An 18,347-nucleotide genomic window follows, 5' to 3' on the forward strand; every position below is an offset into this window, starting at 1 on the left:
GGCTTCTCCTACCGCAGGGGCAGGGATGGGGAAAACAGAAGGGAAAGGGAACTGGAAGGGGAAGGAAGAGGGCAGGGAAGGCCGCAAGAGGTGCTCAGCCGCCGTCCCACCGGAACTCGGCGCCGGTCCGCTCCCGAAGCAGCTCCCCCGTGGGGAAGGAGCGCGGCCGGCTCCCGGCTCGCAGCCCCGCACCGCCACCTGTCCCCCCGTCCCCCGGGTCCCCGCTCCGGGTCCCGCTGCCGGCGGCCGAGGCAACGGCACAAGCTCGCGGCAGCCGCCTCCCCGCTCCCCGAAGCGCGGTGCCCGCCCGCGGAGGACCCTATTTCGGGAGGGACGCGACAAAATGGCGGAACCCGGCGAGACGGAGGCGGCCGGCTTCAAGCGGCCGAGCCGCCCGCCGCCAGCCGAACCGGGACCCGGTCCCGGTGCCTGTCCCGGCCCCGGTCGCGGTCCCGGCCCCGCACCGCCAGCCCCCCGCTACGAGGAGCCGCCGTGGGGCTGCCGCCCTCCGGCCGGCGCCGGCTACGGGCTGGAGGTGCTGAAGGGCGGCGTGGTGCTGGGCTCGGTGCGGCTGGAGGGCGGCAGCTGGTTCCTGGCGGGGCGGCTGCCCGGCTGCGCCCTGTCCCTGGAGCACCCGTCGGTGTCGCGGCACCACGCCGTGCTGCAGTACCGCGGGCCCGGCAGCTCCCCCGACGGCTCCGACGCCGCCGGGTTCTACGTCTACGACCTGGGCAGCACCCACGGCACCTTCCTCAACAAGGCGAGGGTGCCGCCGCGCACCTACTGCCGGGTGCGGGTGGGCCACGGGCTCCGCTTCGGCGGCAGCTCCCGCCTCTTCCTGCTGCAGGTGGGCCGGGGGGAGCGGGGGGAAGCGCTGGTATTTGTTCAGTTACGGGGTGATGTGCCCCAGCTGTGCCCCGGGTTGGGTTTGGGGGAGGTCAGGAGGTCCTTGGGGTGCCCAGCGTGGTAGGGGGGGTCAGCCACATGCTCCTCAAGTGCCCCCCTGTGCTCCATGGAAATCTTTGCATTGTGCCCCTTACGGTTGTATTTGAGCCGCCTGCAAGTATAAAGTAATGCTCATTTCTTTCTTTCTCCTCCTCTGGATGTTGAAATTAACATATCTGCATGCAAACCATAACAACTGGTTTGAAGAGCTCTTTTTGAAAGGCACTATAATCTATATACATTATTGTATGTAATGCGCATGTCTTGTTGAAATTATTTCTCTTCTTTTTAAAACACTTCTGTAAAGTTACTGTTTGTGACACAGGGACCCGAGGAGGACCAGGAGTCCGAGTCGGAGCTGACCGTGACTCAGCTGAAGGCACTGCGCAAGCAGCAGCAAGCAAAACTAGAAAAGACGATGTTGGGAGAGGACTCTGATGAGGAAGATGACAAAGAGGAGAAAAGAAACGAGAGCAGTCAGAACACCAATATGAGCTGCTCGTGGGGAATGGGTAAGTACTGATGCGTACATCAAATGATGCACCCTGGAAGGTTTTTAAGTGAGTCTTCAGTGAATAGTAGGGTTGGCGTTCCAGCTGGGTGCTTATTGTCCAAAACCAGTGGTGTTCTTGAGTACAAATGCAAAGTCCTTTTCCTTTTAAAAAGAGGAGTACTGTGAGTAGGCAAAACATACCAGGCGAGAACTTTACTAGAACTTCTTCTAAAATCAGGGAAAAAGCAATTTATCTATACCTCAAAAAGGAAACTGAGACTTCAGTTTAGGCTGTGTATTTTGTTCTTGCGGTGACATTGACACTTGGGCCAGAGAGGTTGAATTTACTTGCTTGAGACTGCTGTGCAATGAGGCTGTCCTTAAATTTTTAACGGAATTCCACATCTGAGTGAGATAAATTATAATTAACGAGCTTTTCAGTACAAAATGGGTTGTTTGTAAATGAGAATGTATAAACACATGAACTACTTGAAGGTGCTGAAACTGTAGTGACGTTTCTGTGCAAAGCTGTATCTTAGAATGGAATAGAGAGGATTTTTTTGTTTGGATGCAGAACCAATATTCAAGTTAAGAAAAATAATTTTAGGATTATGTAGTTGATATTTTTTTTCAAACTGACAGCAGTTGAAATACACTGGTGTTCAAATTCTAACATTTCACCATCTTGTTTGCACTTTGTTCTTCCAGGGGAAGATGCTGAGGAGGATGAGGCTGAAGAAAACCCTATTGCTATTGATTTTCAGGACGTACAAGATGCCTTCTATATGAAAGACCCTAGGAAGGCCCTACAGGGCTTTTTTGACAGAGAAGGTATTTTTCGCTTATAAATTATTTTTGTTTAGCCAAGTTTGGCGTTTGTGCTCATAGTTTTCTTTGGTAATTAAAGGGTGAAAGCTCAACTTTTCTGTTTCGTTGCAGGTGGGGCTTTTTTATTGGTCATTGTTTTTTGGGAGAAAGGGTTTGTTTTTAAAAAACTTAGCTCTCTACTGAAGAGCTGAGACTTAGTTCCTAACTTCCAGATTGGGAGTTGGAGAGGGCATCTTATGTTCCTCTGGACTGGCACTCAAACCACATCCATCTTTTGAAGCTATATTAAAAAAGCTCAAACCATCAAATTTCTTAGCTGTGCTGTTTGGAGATAGAATTGGAAAGTATTAAAAGAAAAAAGCAATAATGAATTAGTCTAAGCTTCCATTAGTTGCTAGCAAAGCTTACAGATGACTCATATATTTGTTAATATGAAAAATTAACCTTTGTGGTAAGCTGTATCTGTGAATCCAGATTGCAGACTGTCTTTTTGTCAGAATCATTTACTTTAATACCTGATTGGTACAAAGTTGTTTTTTTTCTTTAGCTATGTATTCCTGAACCAGTCACTTAGAGATCTTTGATCTGAAAAGACCTTGATTGTGAAAAATAACCAAATGAACATAATATCAACTGAAGATCCCATGGCCAAAAAAAAAAAAAAAAAAGGCAAATTCAGTCTTTGATATGCCGCAAGAACATCGTATCTATTTTGTTTAACCCTGATGTGCTTCTCATCTGTAAAGATTGTTCCATTCCCACTTTTTTCACTTTTGGTAACTACACCAACTTTCTTTTCGTCTCTAGGAGAAGAGTTAGAATACGAATATGATGATCGTGGGCACAATAGCTGGCTATGCAGGGTCAAGTATGTATACGTTCATTCATTTCTGTGTGTAGAATCTGGCTTCATTGTATTCATAAACAAAAGCTGAGGGAATCACTTACCTGTCACACCTGCCAAGGAGGCCAGCTGGAATTAGACCAAAGTCCCGATACTGAAGAAGAACAAGGTCAAGGATCAATGCCTAGTTCAGCATCTGTACTCCTTTCTGGTCTGTCAGCACTTGGTATTCCTTAGAGGTGAAAACTGGTAAAGGAAGCAAATAGGTTCTTCCAGTTTCCCATGTTTTCAGAAATACATTAAATTGAAATACAAAAGAAACCAGGAGACAATATCTTTCAACTCCTAGTGGGGAAAAAATATATTCTACTGTGTACCCAATTTCAGTTCTTTGATGGTATAAAGCAGTTTTTGTTGGATTCCTTCCAGAGCCAACTAACAATTCTGCTATTAGGCCAGAGAAGGTGAGGTAGAATTCAGTTAACAGGTTAGGTCTCAAATGGATAGGCACAACGTGTCATCATTCCTTAAGAAAATTTTTCTTCAGTGTGGCATAAAGTATTTGTTACTGGTATTGCATTGTAGTAATGCTTTAAAAGGTTCATGACTGATGATTAACCTATTATATTCCCAATTGAAGAAATGGAGAAAGATTTATTGTTTGGGCTAGTGAAATAAAAAATTATTCACAGGAAGTCTGCTCATGTTTGGACTACTAGGTGTCAAATGAAATGTGAAAATGTGAAAATATTTAACCCACAAAAAATAAAAAGACTAGAGAGAGGTGGAAAGAACAATGTCGACATGACAAATACAGTATCTGAGTAGCATCCAGGAAAAGCTGTTTGTATTGGAGCTATTCTCTGATCCTTTGAACTGAACAGGTTGCCTGTGGATGATGCATCAGGGAAGCAGCTGGTGGCAGAGGTTCTCCATTCAGGAAAGAAGAAAGAAGCAATGATACAGTGTGCACTGGAAGCTTGCAGATTGCTGGATGCTAGGGGAGTGCTGAGGCAAGAAGCAGGTAAATAATCAGTTAAATGCTGTGATGGTTCTAAAAGCCCCTAAACTCTAGGGGTTTGAGATTGCTATCTTGAACTTGTTTGACTTCTCAGTGTAAGTCACTTTGTTCCTGGCCTTTTCCCTTAACCTTTCCCAGTATCTCGAAAAAGGAAATCAAAGAATTGGGAAGATGAGGACTTTTATGACAGTGACGATGACACTTTCCTTGATCGAACTGGTGCTGTAGAAAAGAAGCGACTAAACAGAATGAAGAAAGCTGGTAAAATAGAAGAAAAACCAGAAACTTATGACTCCCTGGTAAGAAGAATTATGACATGCCAGGCCTATTCTTTCATGAATGTCTTATTACTAAGAAGGAAAGTTTATATATATATATATATGCACACATACGTATATATTTTTTTCCCCCAGGTCTTATTTATGTTGGCCTGAACTCTTTCAGACCCTTATCTGTCATTCAGACCCTTATCTATCAATTGGACAAGTTAAAATGGAATCAGGTTAGATTTGGTGATTGTAGAATCACCAAAGGCTTTTAAAGGTTTGAGAGGAAAAAAAATGGGATGTAGAAGAAACCTTAAACTCTTAAACAACAACAACAGAAAGTGAGAAAGTGATTTGTTACTTCAATTTAATACTTAGAGTACATCACAGAAACATCATTGTTACTGCTACTAACTGATGCATATCTGCTACCTTAAGCAAAAGGGATAACTGGCTGTGGAGCATGAAATACCTTGTCAGGAACTTTCATGGCTTAAGGCCAAGTGAGCCTGCAAAAAAGTAGTTTGCAGCTCCTTGTGGTGCCTCTTCTCTAGTGAGCAGGGTTCGGTTTGTGAGGTTCTGTCACCGCATACAAGACTTAATTTGTCATAAACTAGGAGAGGCAAGAGAATTTTGCAACTTTGAGTAGAGTTTTTTTACTTTGTTCACAGTATCTATAAATATCTGGGAAAAAAATGATAATTACAGTGAAAGCATACTACCTTGCTTTTTTGTCTGTGTAATACCACCTTGTACTTGATAGATCACAACAGTGGATGAATGAGAACAGGATAGCATAAAATAGCTTTAAAGCACTAGATAATAATTGCAAGCTTTCAAGTTCACAGGGCACTTACCAAAGAAGGATCTTATTCTTCTTCAAAGAATAAGCAGACTGGACTGACACGGGTATGACAACTAAAAGTCCTACACAGACAATAGTGTGTGGAGAAGCAAATAGGTGGGAGTAGGGAGGGCTAGAGGCTCATGACAGTGGCATAAAAGCATTAGGACTTTCTGAAACACATAAATACACATACTGTTCAAATATTTTTTGTTGCATTGTTTAGGAACAATGTAGACTATATTTTTTTCATCCCAGAAATTCCCAGACAGAGATCAGAAATAAAAAAAGGAGATAATGTGGTAGGATATTTGAGGAACTCTTAAATGGAGATTTTTAAAAAGATAAAGCATATGCTTAGATCTTTTCTTTCATAGATCGCAAAGCTAAAGGAATCTGAAAACGAGCTCCATGAGATAACAGAAAAGCTGAAGGCTTCAGGGAAAGGTAAGATGGGAAGTCTCTGATTATAGTGTTCTCCATAAAAAAAAAAAATGAAACAAATGAAAGTATATCTTATAGATATCATAGAATCATGTGTCTTACATGATTTTTTTGTATGTCTGCTTTCCACAAAGAGGCAGGAAGATTTGCAGGTGATTGAGTTACCTGGAGAAGATACTTAATGCTCTTCATCCAGTAGGTTTTGTACTTTGTGTGTAGTCATTTGCTAACAAATGCAGCTTTCCCCAGAAGTATACCACTTCTAAGATAAGGAGGAGAGTGTACAAGCTCCTGGAGTATTACAGGGTGGGCATTATTACTGTTTATCTGCCCGTAATAGTGAAACTGACCCAGTTCAAGGACCACATTTTTTCATTCCCTCCAAAACCATCTGTAAGGGAAGAACAAACAAGTGGCAGAGAAAAGACGGTATCTTTTATTTTACTCCTCTCATTGCAAATACACCTTGAAAAGATAGGAAAAGCGGAATGTAGAGTTAAAGTAGTTGGTGCTTAGCTCACATATTCAGTGAGCTTGCTAGCTTATGAGGGAGCCATTCAGGTTTCTAGGATTGTCTGTGTATGAAGGCAGAGCCTTTCCAGAAAGTGGAGAGTGTACCTGCTAGTAACTTAGATTTAAAAGCACGCTACATGAGGTGCATTTTGCTTTAGATTACTGATGATATCTTGTGGAAGGATGGCATGAAGGAAATGTATTTAGGTTCGTTCATCATACAAAATGCTTTCTAACAGAGTCGACTTTAATAAAGGCTGCAACGTCAGTTTGTCAGAGCTTCTTCAAGAAACCTAGCAGCAATCTGATAGCAGTGCTATCTTTTCTGAATTATATGGGCTCATTTCTTTTTTATTCAATTCTACACCCAAACTCATTTGTATGAGCATTTTTGTTAGTGATTGATTCTACCAGATTGCTGCTGAGAAAACCTTACTGTTCCAGTGAGTGTTCTAACAGATGGGTCAGTTCAGTGTCTTTGAAGTAATTGTTTTCAGCATGACTTTACTGATAAGTAGTTCCTGATCAACTAGTAGGAGAAGCTAATGCTTTATATTGTCTGAGACAGGTAATGCCAAGTACTTCCGTGTCATGAAGCCTTTGTTTCTTCTGTTAGTGTTTCTCAACAAGAATGATTGTACTAGAGACTAGAAGAACCAAGAATCAGTTCATTTGTAGTCTTCTACTAACACCCTATAACTCTGATGATATGTTAGTATGGCTTGGTAAATTGTAACCGGTTACATAGCTAGTTTAGAGGCTTAGAAAAACTAAAATCTCATCAGTTAATTACTAGGCCCAACAGCCTGCAAGGTACTGCAAAACATAATGATTCAGTTTTGAATGCAAATTTCCTAAAACTAGACCAGGATAAAACATAGCAAACATTCTGTTATTGATTCATGTGCATGTGTTCTAGTTACTTGTGTTTTCTCAGATTTAATCACAGATGTGAAATACAGGTATATGCCAGGAGCATACGTGTTGATCATGGGTGACTCTTACTACTCTCGTGAGCTGTCTGGCAAAGTTGCAGCATTCCATACAGTTCTGAAACCTTAACGCACATTGGCTTGCTCTAAATGATCATTTGTAGCCTAAGGGTGAGAGTGTGGTGAGACCAGTGAGTGAATGACAGGCTAAATTGCAACACCTCTTACCAAGCACTTGGAAAGATTAAGTGGTTGTTGAAAAGATATCAGTGAAAGTTCATAAATTGTTCTTTAGAGTTCTTCAGAACTAACTACTGATGGACTGACTTGGTGTCTCTCAGTTTCTGATGTAACTGAATGAAAATAAAACACACAGAGCTCTTCAGCGTCATTTCTGGTTGCCTATTCGAAAGAAAATTGATAAGTTTTTGGTGCAGTAAAAAGCTCTATAGCATTCTCCCTGTCATCATCCCCCCCCCCCGAATGTAAAGTATAATAGCCATGATTGATTCACCTCCTAGCAATATCAAATTTTCCTTAAGCAGCGTGGAAAAGTGCTGCAACAGATACTGAATGCTAACTAACCCAGTAAGCTCAACTACCTGATCTCAGGCGGTGTTGGTGGAATCAGGCAGAGAATCCTGTTTGCCAGAAGAGTGATCTGACTCACTGAAGATCAGTCAGTGAAGCACTCATATACCCCTTTGGGGCTAAAATAGTGAGCTGTAGAACTGCAGTTCCTTTAATTGTTCCAAATTACCTGACCAGGCATGAAATGTTTAAATTTATTATTTAAATGATTTTATATTTAAATGACAGCTCCTCCTGACTCTAGGCTGTGAGGGGATTCAGACTGTTTATTAACAAGGCCTTTTCATTGATCATTTTCGTCTCAGCTCAAAATAGTTAGGAAAAATAAGAGTATTTCTATCTGAATTTATTTTATAACATATTTCATTGTTATTTATATTTGGTTGGAGGTGGATGCTCTTATCTTTCGGAGCCTATTAATCCTGTATGTCTTCAGTTTCTGTTGTGCCTTTCATATGTTTGTGAAAAACGGGTTTTGTCTCTAGATCAGAAATACCCTTTTCAGCTGAGTACATTTGAAAATGTTAGTCTTCTTAGACTTTTGTGTAAATATTTAATGTTATGTAAAACTGCTTAAATATACTCTTAACGGTAATGTAAGCTAAATTAAAAAGAATACTCATTAGTCACAGAATTATGCTCATGCATATATTAAAGCCACAAATAAATATCAGATTTAGTAACTTTATATAACAACAAAAGGCAGAAAACTGACTGTCAAAAAGCTCGATGTAATTCTAACAACAACATTTTTCTTTGTCTCAAAGCTACTTTTGAGCAAAATATAAAAATTCTTTTCTTTGGCTTGAACAGTACTTCAGTTTTCCTGTTCTTTTTGTTTGTTTTTTTTTAACTCAATGTTTTTTAAATCCATATGTTAGAATTGTTTATTTATTTTTCTTTGTTAGAGATTTTCCTCCAGTTTTATTTTAATTAGTTAAATACACATAGAAATATTTTTGTTTGAAGTCAGGTGGAGTAGAAGGACTGTCTTTTGCTTTTCTCAAGTGTTTTCCTGTTAGAAAATCAAATCAAAACAAAGATAAATTTTGTGTGATTGTCTTAACATATACAATTATTCTCATATGCACTCAGTCATTCAGGAGTGGGAGACAGCATCATGTGTCTGTTAATTCATTTTTAGGTTTGCAAACGTTATTACATAAACATCCTGGGAAAGTCAAAGTCGGATTTCCCATGTGGTGTTGTAGGATTCCCTGTAGCTGTGTTTATTTTAGTCTGTAACTATAAAAAGGACCCAAAAGCCACTTTTTTTTTTTTTTTTTTTTTTTTTTTTTAGGGACAGCAGATCTTAAATTGAGATGAGCAACCTAGAATGCAGACAGACTTGCTCATAAAGAAACATTCAATTTTGAGAGGCTTTTTTATCTGAGTGGATTAAGATTTACTGCTGGGCTTTGTTAGGAGAAATGCTTTCATCTTTCTAGGGCTATCGACCTCCATTATTTCACCATTCAAAAAAATCTCACAGAGAGGATAGTTGTTCATATATACTTTATCCTCTAAAGGTAGGACTTGAGTATAACAATATGTATCTTACCGTTATCTTGCCTAGTCCAGTCCCAGCCAGCAGCTCAAGATTCCTTGGATGAATTCATGACCGAAATAAAGTCAGGGTGCACCTTAGACAACGTGACTCGAAAGAAGCTTCACTTGCGGTCATTTGAACTGAGGAAAGAGCAGCAGAGACTGAAAGGGTTAATAAAGCTTGTCAAGCCTACAGAACTGCCTGAGCTGAAGCCCCCGTAAGTCTTGGCTAAAGTTTTTGTTTTCTGTTTTTGTTTTAATTACTTCCACAGTTGTTACTTCTCATAGGCAATTTTGCATCCCCAGTAAGTAGACAGTTTTCCAAATGCAAAGGCAGCAATGCCTTCAAAACTTCCTGCTTCATCTCTCCAACAATCTGCTGTGCCTTCTGGCCACTGCTGCATCTGGGGCTGAGGCAGATGCACCACAACGGTGGAGTAAATTGAACCTACACTGGGACGAGGAGCAGGAAGGGGCTGGAAACATGGTGTCAGCATTTTTTTTTTCCTGCAACCTCCATCCAAAAGGAACTGAAGAGTTTTACAGTACTTTGTATAATATGAAAATCACTTTGTGAAATGTACCCAGAAGTCAAGTGCAGTGGCTGTTCAGCTACTGCCTAGCAATGCTGCTGTAATGCAAGAGGGTTTGTGCTGGGTTCACTGTTTGCTAGTGGCAACTTGATTAGAGGTTTAATTAATTTACTTAAATTGAGGTTTGGCCTCTTAGTGTGTTTATATATTTACAGATATATTATGCATATATGTAAGTATATTTGTGCATTTGAATTTGAGGGAGTCTGATAAGTGTGTTTTTGTTTGTTTGTTTGTTTGTTTTTTCTTTTTCCTTTTTCCTTTTTCTTTCTGTTATGGCAAGCGTCTGATTCCTGCAGCATGCATGTAGTATGGAAGAGTCATACCCTGAAACATCCTCCTTGGATGCTGCAAGTTTGAAAGAAATAGAAGGACTTTTATATATTCACCTCTATTTTGCAGGGGTTTTGCATATGTATATGTAAGACTTGTATGGGACTTTAAATACTGTTTTTCTTTATATCTATTTTTTATTAGGAGTGGGAGTCTGGAAGCAGACAGCAAGCCTAAAAAGATTGCCCTGCCTCTCTTCGGTGCAATGAAAGGGGGGAGCAAATTCAAGCTGAAAACTGGAAGCCTAGGGGTAAGTGCTCCAAGTCAGACTCTAGTTCTTAGACATCTGAGGCTATGGAGCCTACAGGTGGCAACCATGTCATCTCATATGGAGGAGCAAGCCCGCAGGAGTGGAAGAGTGCACAGGGCAGAAAGCAGTGTCTGCCAGATGTTGTTTGCTGCCAGCAGTAGCCATTCTGTGTCCTCGTGCAGTCAATCTTTTGGGGCACAGCTGCAGTTAAAAGGCATTGGTCCAAGTAGAGTCAGTCTGGAGACATCAGATTGAATGACTGCTATACATCAGCAGCTAGTCCTTTATTTTCTTTTTTCTTGATCTTTTAGCTAAGGTCGTATCCAAGATTGATTCAGCTTCCAGTGTCCCTTTTATGAAAAGCCTGCACTCTTGCCTGTGGGCTGAACATCTTTTTTTTTTCCCCTTCCATCTCTACCAAAAACTCTTTCCTTAAAACCTAACTATTCAACCTGTGAGTGTTTCCCTACCAGCTGTCTCTGTGACTGTAACGTGCGTTTTCTCCTGTAATGAATCTCTGTGACGCCTATTTTCATGTTGTTCTGGCACTGATGCACAAGTCTTTGTCCTGCAGAAGTTGCCTCATAAGCGTCCAGTTATCCCTGAAAGCTTGTTAAAAATGAAAGATGATGGACCAGAGGAAGAGGAGGAAGAAGAAGAGGAAGAAATGGAGGAGGAGCAGCAAGTAGATGCAGTAAACAGTAGAGCATCAGATGTGGAAATGAAAATAACAACAGAGGAAGAAACAGGAGAAGAAATTAATGATCCCAATGGTTCTACTTGCAATAATGAGAAGCTAGAATCTGTTAAGAATGGTAAGCATGGGTTTTGATTTTTCCAGTAGTGAGGCTGAGCCTGTAAGTACAGTTTTGTTTTGTTTTTCCTGAGCCATGTGAGAATCCTAAGGTTTGTGTCACGGGTTTTCCAGCAGTGTATTGCTTTTATATTTTTATATTATTGCTTTTATATTTATATTGCTTTTGTAGTGTTATGCTTTTGCATAAATTTTTGCCATGAACCCAGTGTCTAGGTAAAAACAGATGAGAAACGGGTGAAAGTTACACCTCTATATTGTTTGGGACTCTACTTGACATTCATACTTTCATGCTTTTGATAAAATAGAGGTAGGTCTCCCTGACTCAAGAAAGCCTTGCTTTCTTTAGATTGAGTGTCCATACGATAATAAACACAATGTGTTGGTGGTGGGGAGAGTGACTTAATAAGACAACAAATGCCTGTGTAAAACTTCAGACCAGCTTGTAAGGAGAAAAAATAATTTTAAAAATAGGAAGGAAGAAGCATCTTCTTTGCATCTCTGTGGTTTTATCTGTAACCCATCCTTCTATATAGTAACTTGATGTATTTAAAATATCAGTAATAATGTTTCTCTGTAAATAGTGTGACAGAAACCGAATTCTATCTTCTTGTCCTAATGCTGGACAGGTTGCTCTTGAAAAGTATATTTTAACTGGTCATAAATTTTCCTTTAATACTCTATTGTGATAGACTTGAATGAAAGAATTTAGAGAACTTTTAAGATAAGAATTTTTCCTGAAACAAATGTAGCTAAGAGTTCCCTTAAAAATGTTTTCTCAGGGAGGCTAACACTCCTACTCATCAGAGTTAGTGCAGAGCATTCACCTAATATTGTTTTTTTATTATTATTATTTTATTTTATTTTATTTTATTTTACAGGGGTTAATACTCTGCCTGAGCCAAAGATATTAAGAAATAAATCTCAGATGGGACCCTTGCTAGAGAAATCTCAAGGTGAGCCGTGCAGTTTGGAGGCTATTGTACAGTAGCGTGTGGGTTCAGAAACTGCCTAAAGGAGTTATTGCTCTTATGTCAGTAGAAAGAAACTAAGCCTAACTCTAAAGTAAGAATCTAGAATTCAAATGAAGAATTGTTTTGTTTGGGCAGTGCTCAATGTATGGCAAAGACAAGTCATTTCAGCTGTTTCAGATCTACTTGCTTTTTGTAGTCATTAACTGCGGAGAGATTCTTTAGTTTTTGTTTGTTTGCTTCTTTTTTTAAAATGTAAAAATAAATGTTACTATAATTTAAGAGCATAAACAAAATGCTTCTTTCCCCTTACTCTCTTGCAGTACTACCTCGTGTCACTTCGTAAAGGGAAAGCTCTGTCCTGCTGTAGTGTTAACGTAATGTTAATTAACATAATGTTAGTTAGCACTCTTAATGACCCAGATGACCCCTCTACTCGCACACACACACACACAAAAAGATTCTCAAAATGTAGACAGTGTATGGTGCAATGAACATCTGGAGGAGATCTGTATGAATTTTCTTTTTTCCTAAGTCAGAGCCTTAGGAGTATGTTTTCCTGTCCTCATGATAATAACCATGGACTTAACTCACAAAAGTCAATATTTCATAGATTAATCGGCAGAAAAGCCAGGCTTACTTCTGTCTTTGCCTTCCCCTCACATATGTTACTGTAAAATGACTTTTTTTTTTAAGGATGTTGATTCTGTGCATTTTCTACAGTTTATGTTTAAATCAGTCACCGTAGTGATTACGGATAGAGAGTATCTCATAGAAAATCAACATCTGCCATTAACTAAAAGGATTTTGCAGAATACCTAATAGAGGACCTCATTAAACTGCATTCAGTTTGGGGATTGCGAGTGTTTTAAGCATGAGTTAATAGCTCTCTGAAAAAAAAAGATGCTCAGCAGTCATAAATATGAATTGTTTTGCAATGAGTTGTCTTGGATTTCCTTTTGGAAGTATCCATCTTTATGTGAGTTTTCTATAAGATTATTTGTGATAGAATTGGTCATTTTATGGTATGTCATAAAACTTTTTTTTTTTGTCAGCATCTGAGGCGTTGTGCAAGGAACCTGACGAGACATCTGAGAAAGCTAAGAAAACTAATAGCTCAAGCAAGGTCAGTTATGATACTGTGACTCCTACAACCTAAGAATTTCAAGGAATCATTTAGTTGACTCCTTATTAGTGAAATAGTAACAATTTGATTGAGCACGCCTTTGGTGATGGTAGTGCTTATCTGCTGAGTGATTCCCACACTACCATTGGACACATATTTTGGAGTCTCCAATGAGAAGGCACAGCATTTCAAGCATGACAGGGCTTCTGTGAAGCTGTAGTAAATAAACAAAGGTTCTCAATTGAAACACAGAATTATTTTTCCATCTTTTCACTTGGCAAAGCTGATGTTAAGCTGTTGTGAATAGCGTCTTCACCTGTAGCACAAGTGTTGTAGAACACTGGTGCTCTCTGTGCTTTCAAAGTGACTTGGCAAAACTTTCATGCAGAGTAGCTTGGGAAACACGTATTGGCTGACACAGAGCATGCTGGACTAAAACTGTAGTTTTCATCCTTCTCTGTAAGATATGGTAAGAGAAATATCTAGTAAGACTATTGTATTTTGCAACCCAGTTATTATTGAATTTGAGTGTATGTGATGTGCTTCCCATTCATAAGATTTGTAGTAAAATGTAAAGTATATGAGCCTTCCACATTTTGGGACACAGGTAGTTGTTGCATTCCTGCAAGTGGGAAGGAACTTCTCTGATGGCATGCTCTTAGCCTAGTAATTACTGCGAGGCTCTTCCCTTCAGAATGCATCCCACCATAACACTGGCTGCCATCAAAGAAATTACTGTAATTGATGGGCCATGAGTTCTGAGCATTAGAACATTTTTTTGTGATGACCATTGAATTTTAGTCCTGCTCCACCTGCTTAAAGAAACCTAACTCCCTGAAGCATTTGTGTGCTAGCTGCTGCTGCTCTTGCTGCTCTTGGCAAAGGACCCAAGGACTGGGTCAGCACAGCCTCTAGTATTATTCTTTGTCGTTGGCCTAAATTACGTTGATAAAGAAAGCAAGAGTAAATTTACTCTGTTAGAGCCCAATGTATACCCTTTCTATGAGAAGCTGCCTTGTTCTCCTGCATTCACACTAAGGCAGTCAAGTCAGCACCTCCCATCAGCACAGAGTTCACTCTAACCCTGAGCATTCCCCAAATACCAGATGGCTTAGCTGTGTTCTCGCTCCCATTACAAATCACTTTTTCCACATGCCCTTTCTACCATTGGGCTCATTTTCTTGCTTGGAAAATATCAAGCTGAATTCTCTTTATATTTTTTCGCTTTTCATATTTGAGGAATAACTTTGAATAATGCAAAACTGGAAAAAATCTATTGAAGTGGCTGGTCACAAGTCATACTTAAAAACTGTTCAACTCCACAGTCTAATGTTTTTCAAAACATTAGTGATACAAACAAACTCTTTTAGAGGTTAATTTGGGGAAGGGAAATTGGTTTGTTTTGTTTGTTTGTTTGTTTGTTTTGTTTTTGAGGGAATGAAAAATTGCTTCAGCTGCATAACTTAGGGCTGTGTCATGATACTACAGAGTAATGCAAATCAGTGCTGAGTAACATGGGCACATTTTGAGCTCTTAAAATATCAAAAAACTGTAGAGTGAGACTTTTTTTGTTAGCTACCTGCAGTAGTTGAAAACAAAACTTGAGAAAATGATGCCAATGTGGCAAAACTTAAAAAGCTGGGGATAAAAAGACATTGCTGTGTCAACATTTGAATTGCAAGTGACCTGTTTCTGTTTGCTTTAAACATTTCAGTGATGCCAGTGAGTCCTGAAAAATTGGGCTTTCTTTTCTTTTGAAAAGCTAAGTTGCCCTTATATAACATAGCTGAACTTTTATATGCTTTATATACTTTCAAAAGTCACCTTAAACCTAAAGTTTTCAGTGGGATTGTGCTTTGAAATGACTAAAGCACTTCTTAAAAATCCTACTCTAAAGCTTTTCCCTATGTAAAGAAACTCAAATGACAGTAACAAACATTAGGATGAGGCAATTAAACTGTCCAGAAATGGAGTTGTGGAAAGCAGTGGGAGAGATTTCTTTGAAACCATAAGTTGTCATATACACTTCTGTTATTCAATAAGCTGTAGAGTTCTGCATTACATTTACCTCCCCTGACTAGTTTGCCCAACTCTGCTCTCTGAAGACCATGCATGACCTGATTTGGTGTTGGCAATGGACCTATTTTGAAATGGAGTTTGGATTCGTTGATCTCCAGAGGTCCTGTCTAACCCGTGTTTCTATGGTTCTGTGACTATACTGGGAATAAATCAGATCAATTTGAGAGTTCACTATTTTTTCTTCTTTCCTCTGAACTATATTCTTTGTCTATGGCCCTTGTAGAAATAACCTGCATTTGTCTTTTGAATTATTGAGAGGCTTAATGGCTGTGACACATTGCTGAAGGGGTGCAGCACCTTAAAAATCTTTTCTCCTTTTGCAGGTCCAACCACCTTTTTTTTCTTCACATTACCCAGATGATGACCCAGACTACTGCATGTGGGTTCCTCCTGCAGGTATTGACCATTTCTTTGGGTTTTATTCCTCTAACTCAAGAATATACCTAAGAAATAGTCAGGGTGTCCTTGTAATGCGTTGAGGGGGAAAAAGTAATGTGGGAATACTTACTAAGAACCTGATGCGTTTGGGCATGTTATGCTCTATATTTATTTCTTATATCTCCATGCAGTTCTTGTTGTGAAATGCTGACCTTATCTATAGCAGCTTCATCTCAGTGGACAGATGCACCTGAAGTTTGTCTTTCAGTTCTGTAACATTTGAGAGACCTAACTCCATTCACATACAGCAATACAGGGATCTAGTAAAAAGAAAAGCTCAAAGCTTCACTAATAAATGCTCCGGCAATATTAATATTCTCAATTTTCATAGAAGCCTGTGAAATCTGAAAATTTTCTGCAGATCTTTGCAAAACAAACTTTGGGTCTTATTTTGGAGAGAAGTCTGGTTAACTTTTTGAAGACACTGGATAATTGATACAATTAGTACATGTTAAAATTGAACTTTTTTTTTTCAGTTCTAGAGTTGTTTTTTTGTTTGTTTTGTTTTTTTTTGTTTTGTTTTGTGTTTTTTTGTTTTTTTTAGTTAAGTAGGGTTATTTCCAGTGGCTCCAAAGATGAAAATTAATTTTCTTGCATTTAAGTTTTCATTGTGAGATCAAAGCTTAGCTTTCATTTGGTAGATTCATCATTATAATTTTTGTTGAAGCTGTTGCAACGTGATAATGTGGACAGGCTCCAAAGGAAGTAAGAAAAATTAGAATAAATCCCACTGAAGAAAAACTATAACCTGGTGAATCCTCCCTGGCATATGAATCAGCTGGAGCAGAATGCCTGCTTCAATAACCATCCCAGAGGTCTGATTTAGGGTAGCCAAGTGAGCTGCATCCATTAGAGGGAGCTCCTTTTCCTGTCTCTACCAGCTAATAACCACATTTCTCTTCCAAGTTGGCATAATGAGTACACCAGGAAAAGAAATAAAATAAAGCATGAATAGATGATGTAATCTTGACAATGTTAGTAATGTTAAGAAATTATAAATAAAAAGACAATTTGGACTGTAATATCCTGTCTGGGTTTTATGTCTATCTGACAGGTGCTGCCTAGAGACTATTTAATACTTATCCTATAATCTTGTATTGGACTAATTTGAGGATTTTTTTTGTTGTTCGTGGTTGGTTGATTGTGGGGTTTTTATGGTTTTTTGTTTGCTTGCTTGCTTGCTTGCTTGTTTTGGTTTTATGTTCATTTGTTTTTTCTTTAAAGTAACTTTTTATCTTTATCCATTAGGTCAGAGCGGTGATGGCAAGACTCATCTCAATGAAAAATATGGCTACTAACCTTCAAGCTCCAGAGGGCAAATCAGAGGTTTGAAGGACTGCTCTGCTTTGGACTGTTTATTGAGTCCACTCGTTATTGAGGGATAAAAGAGATGTTTTTTTCAGACCCAATTCCAGCCGCGCTGGCTGTTAGATATCCCTGTGTGTCTTCTGTTGTTTGTCTTCCAAATACTTTTTTAAGGATTCCTGAGCCCACGCATTCTTCTGTCTCTTTCTTCTGCTATAAGCCTTGTTCTTTAGTGTGAAACCACAGACTTGTTTTTCCTTTTGTAAATAAAAATATAAAAAGTATTTTAAATATATAAAAAAAAACAACTCCATGCTTACAGGCCTGAGAAATTTCATTCTTGTTGGTTTTAGGCAATTAAAATGAGACACACTACTGTTTTACTTCTGTTGCTGCTATTTGAAAATATCATCAGGGCAAATAGAACCTGAAACTCACATTTTTCTTTGGAGGAGAGTCTTCTGCTTTAAGAAGAAAAGTGTTTCAGTCCTCCCTGATGGAGGTTTTTGAATACAGTTGCTGAATGCTTGGTTGGAAGGGGACTAGGAGGGAGGAGAACACTGTGTTATAAAGGTGTAGAAGCACTGAAGAACTGGAGAGTATGGCACTGCCCATCTCAAATTAGAGGATAACAGAATAAATGATGAAAGGATCACCTGAAGAAGGCTGCTTATACTGTAGCCTGTTCTTTACCTCTCACAGCCCACGAACAAAGAGCCACTTTCATGCAATTTCAGCACTTTATGAAGAATGTAGGTTTGTAACTCTTCATAACTAATTCTTTGGCACCGAAGTATATTAGAGGCAAGAATAAAGGAAGGTTCAAAGTGTGACTAGGCACCTTATCAAAGGATGACAAAAGATAGAGCCCATTGTGACTGGCTGCCCATTTCCTTTGGAGCAGGAAGTGCTAATATATAACAATAGATACTTTTCTCTTGTGTGTATCTGAATGTAGGTATCTGAAGAAGGGTACAAATATATATATTATGCATGGATCCACTTCTGGTGTGTACTTGTGTACATATTGCATACCTCTAGAAAAAAAACACACATGATTTAAATACACATCCATAAATGCATGGGTTAGCATTTTAGTAAGAGTTCAAGAAATTGATAGAGTTTACATGTGAATGGAAGTACTTGAACGAAGGCAGAGGGCAGGATCG

General features: G+C 39.4%; 1 protein-coding gene across 1 annotated transcript; it reads left to right on the forward strand.

Moving 5' to 3' along the window:
* The first annotated feature begins 39 nt into the window (after nucleotides 1-39).
* SLC4A1AP (solute carrier family 4 member 1 adaptor protein) lies at nucleotides 40-17,561 on the forward strand. Its single transcript, XM_035321270.1, has 14 exons — nucleotides 40-847; nucleotides 1,271-1,457; nucleotides 2,147-2,269; nucleotides 3,074-3,134; nucleotides 3,995-4,134; nucleotides 4,270-4,430; nucleotides 5,619-5,688; nucleotides 9,298-9,487; nucleotides 10,340-10,445; nucleotides 11,020-11,260; nucleotides 12,141-12,215; nucleotides 13,286-13,356; nucleotides 15,759-15,831; nucleotides 17,122-17,561. The coding sequence occupies exons 1-14, from the start codon at nucleotides 344-346 to the stop codon at nucleotides 17,169-17,171; spliced, it is 2,052 nt and encodes a 683-aa protein (XP_035177161.1). The 5' UTR covers nucleotides 40-343; the 3' UTR covers nucleotides 17,172-17,561.
* The last annotated feature ends 786 nt before the right edge of the window (nucleotides 17,562-18,347 follow it).

This window comes from Oxyura jamaicensis, chromosome 3 (genome assembly GCF_011077185.1).
Source record: "Oxyura jamaicensis isolate SHBP4307 breed ruddy duck chromosome 3, BPBGC_Ojam_1.0, whole genome shotgun sequence".
In the NCBI taxonomy this organism is placed as follows: Eukaryota; Metazoa; Chordata; class Aves; order Anseriformes; family Anatidae; genus Oxyura; species Oxyura jamaicensis.

What these genes read in the sequence shown, in the direction of transcription:
- SLC4A1AP (XM_035321270.1), top strand. Translation starts at nt 344, where the DNA reads ATGGCGGAACCCGGCGAGACGGAGGCGGCCGGCTTCAAGCGGCCGAGC. An exon ending in AGCTGGCTATGCAGGGTCAA is followed by an intron (nt 3,135 to 3,994) that starts GTATGTATACGT and finishes TGAACTGAACAG; the next exon opens with GTTGCCTGTGGATGATGCAT. An exon ending in CTTGCTAGAGAAATCTCAAG is followed by an intron (nt 12,216 to 13,285) that starts GTGAGCCGTGCA and finishes TTTTTTTGTCAG; the next exon opens with CATCTGAGGCGTTGTGCAAG.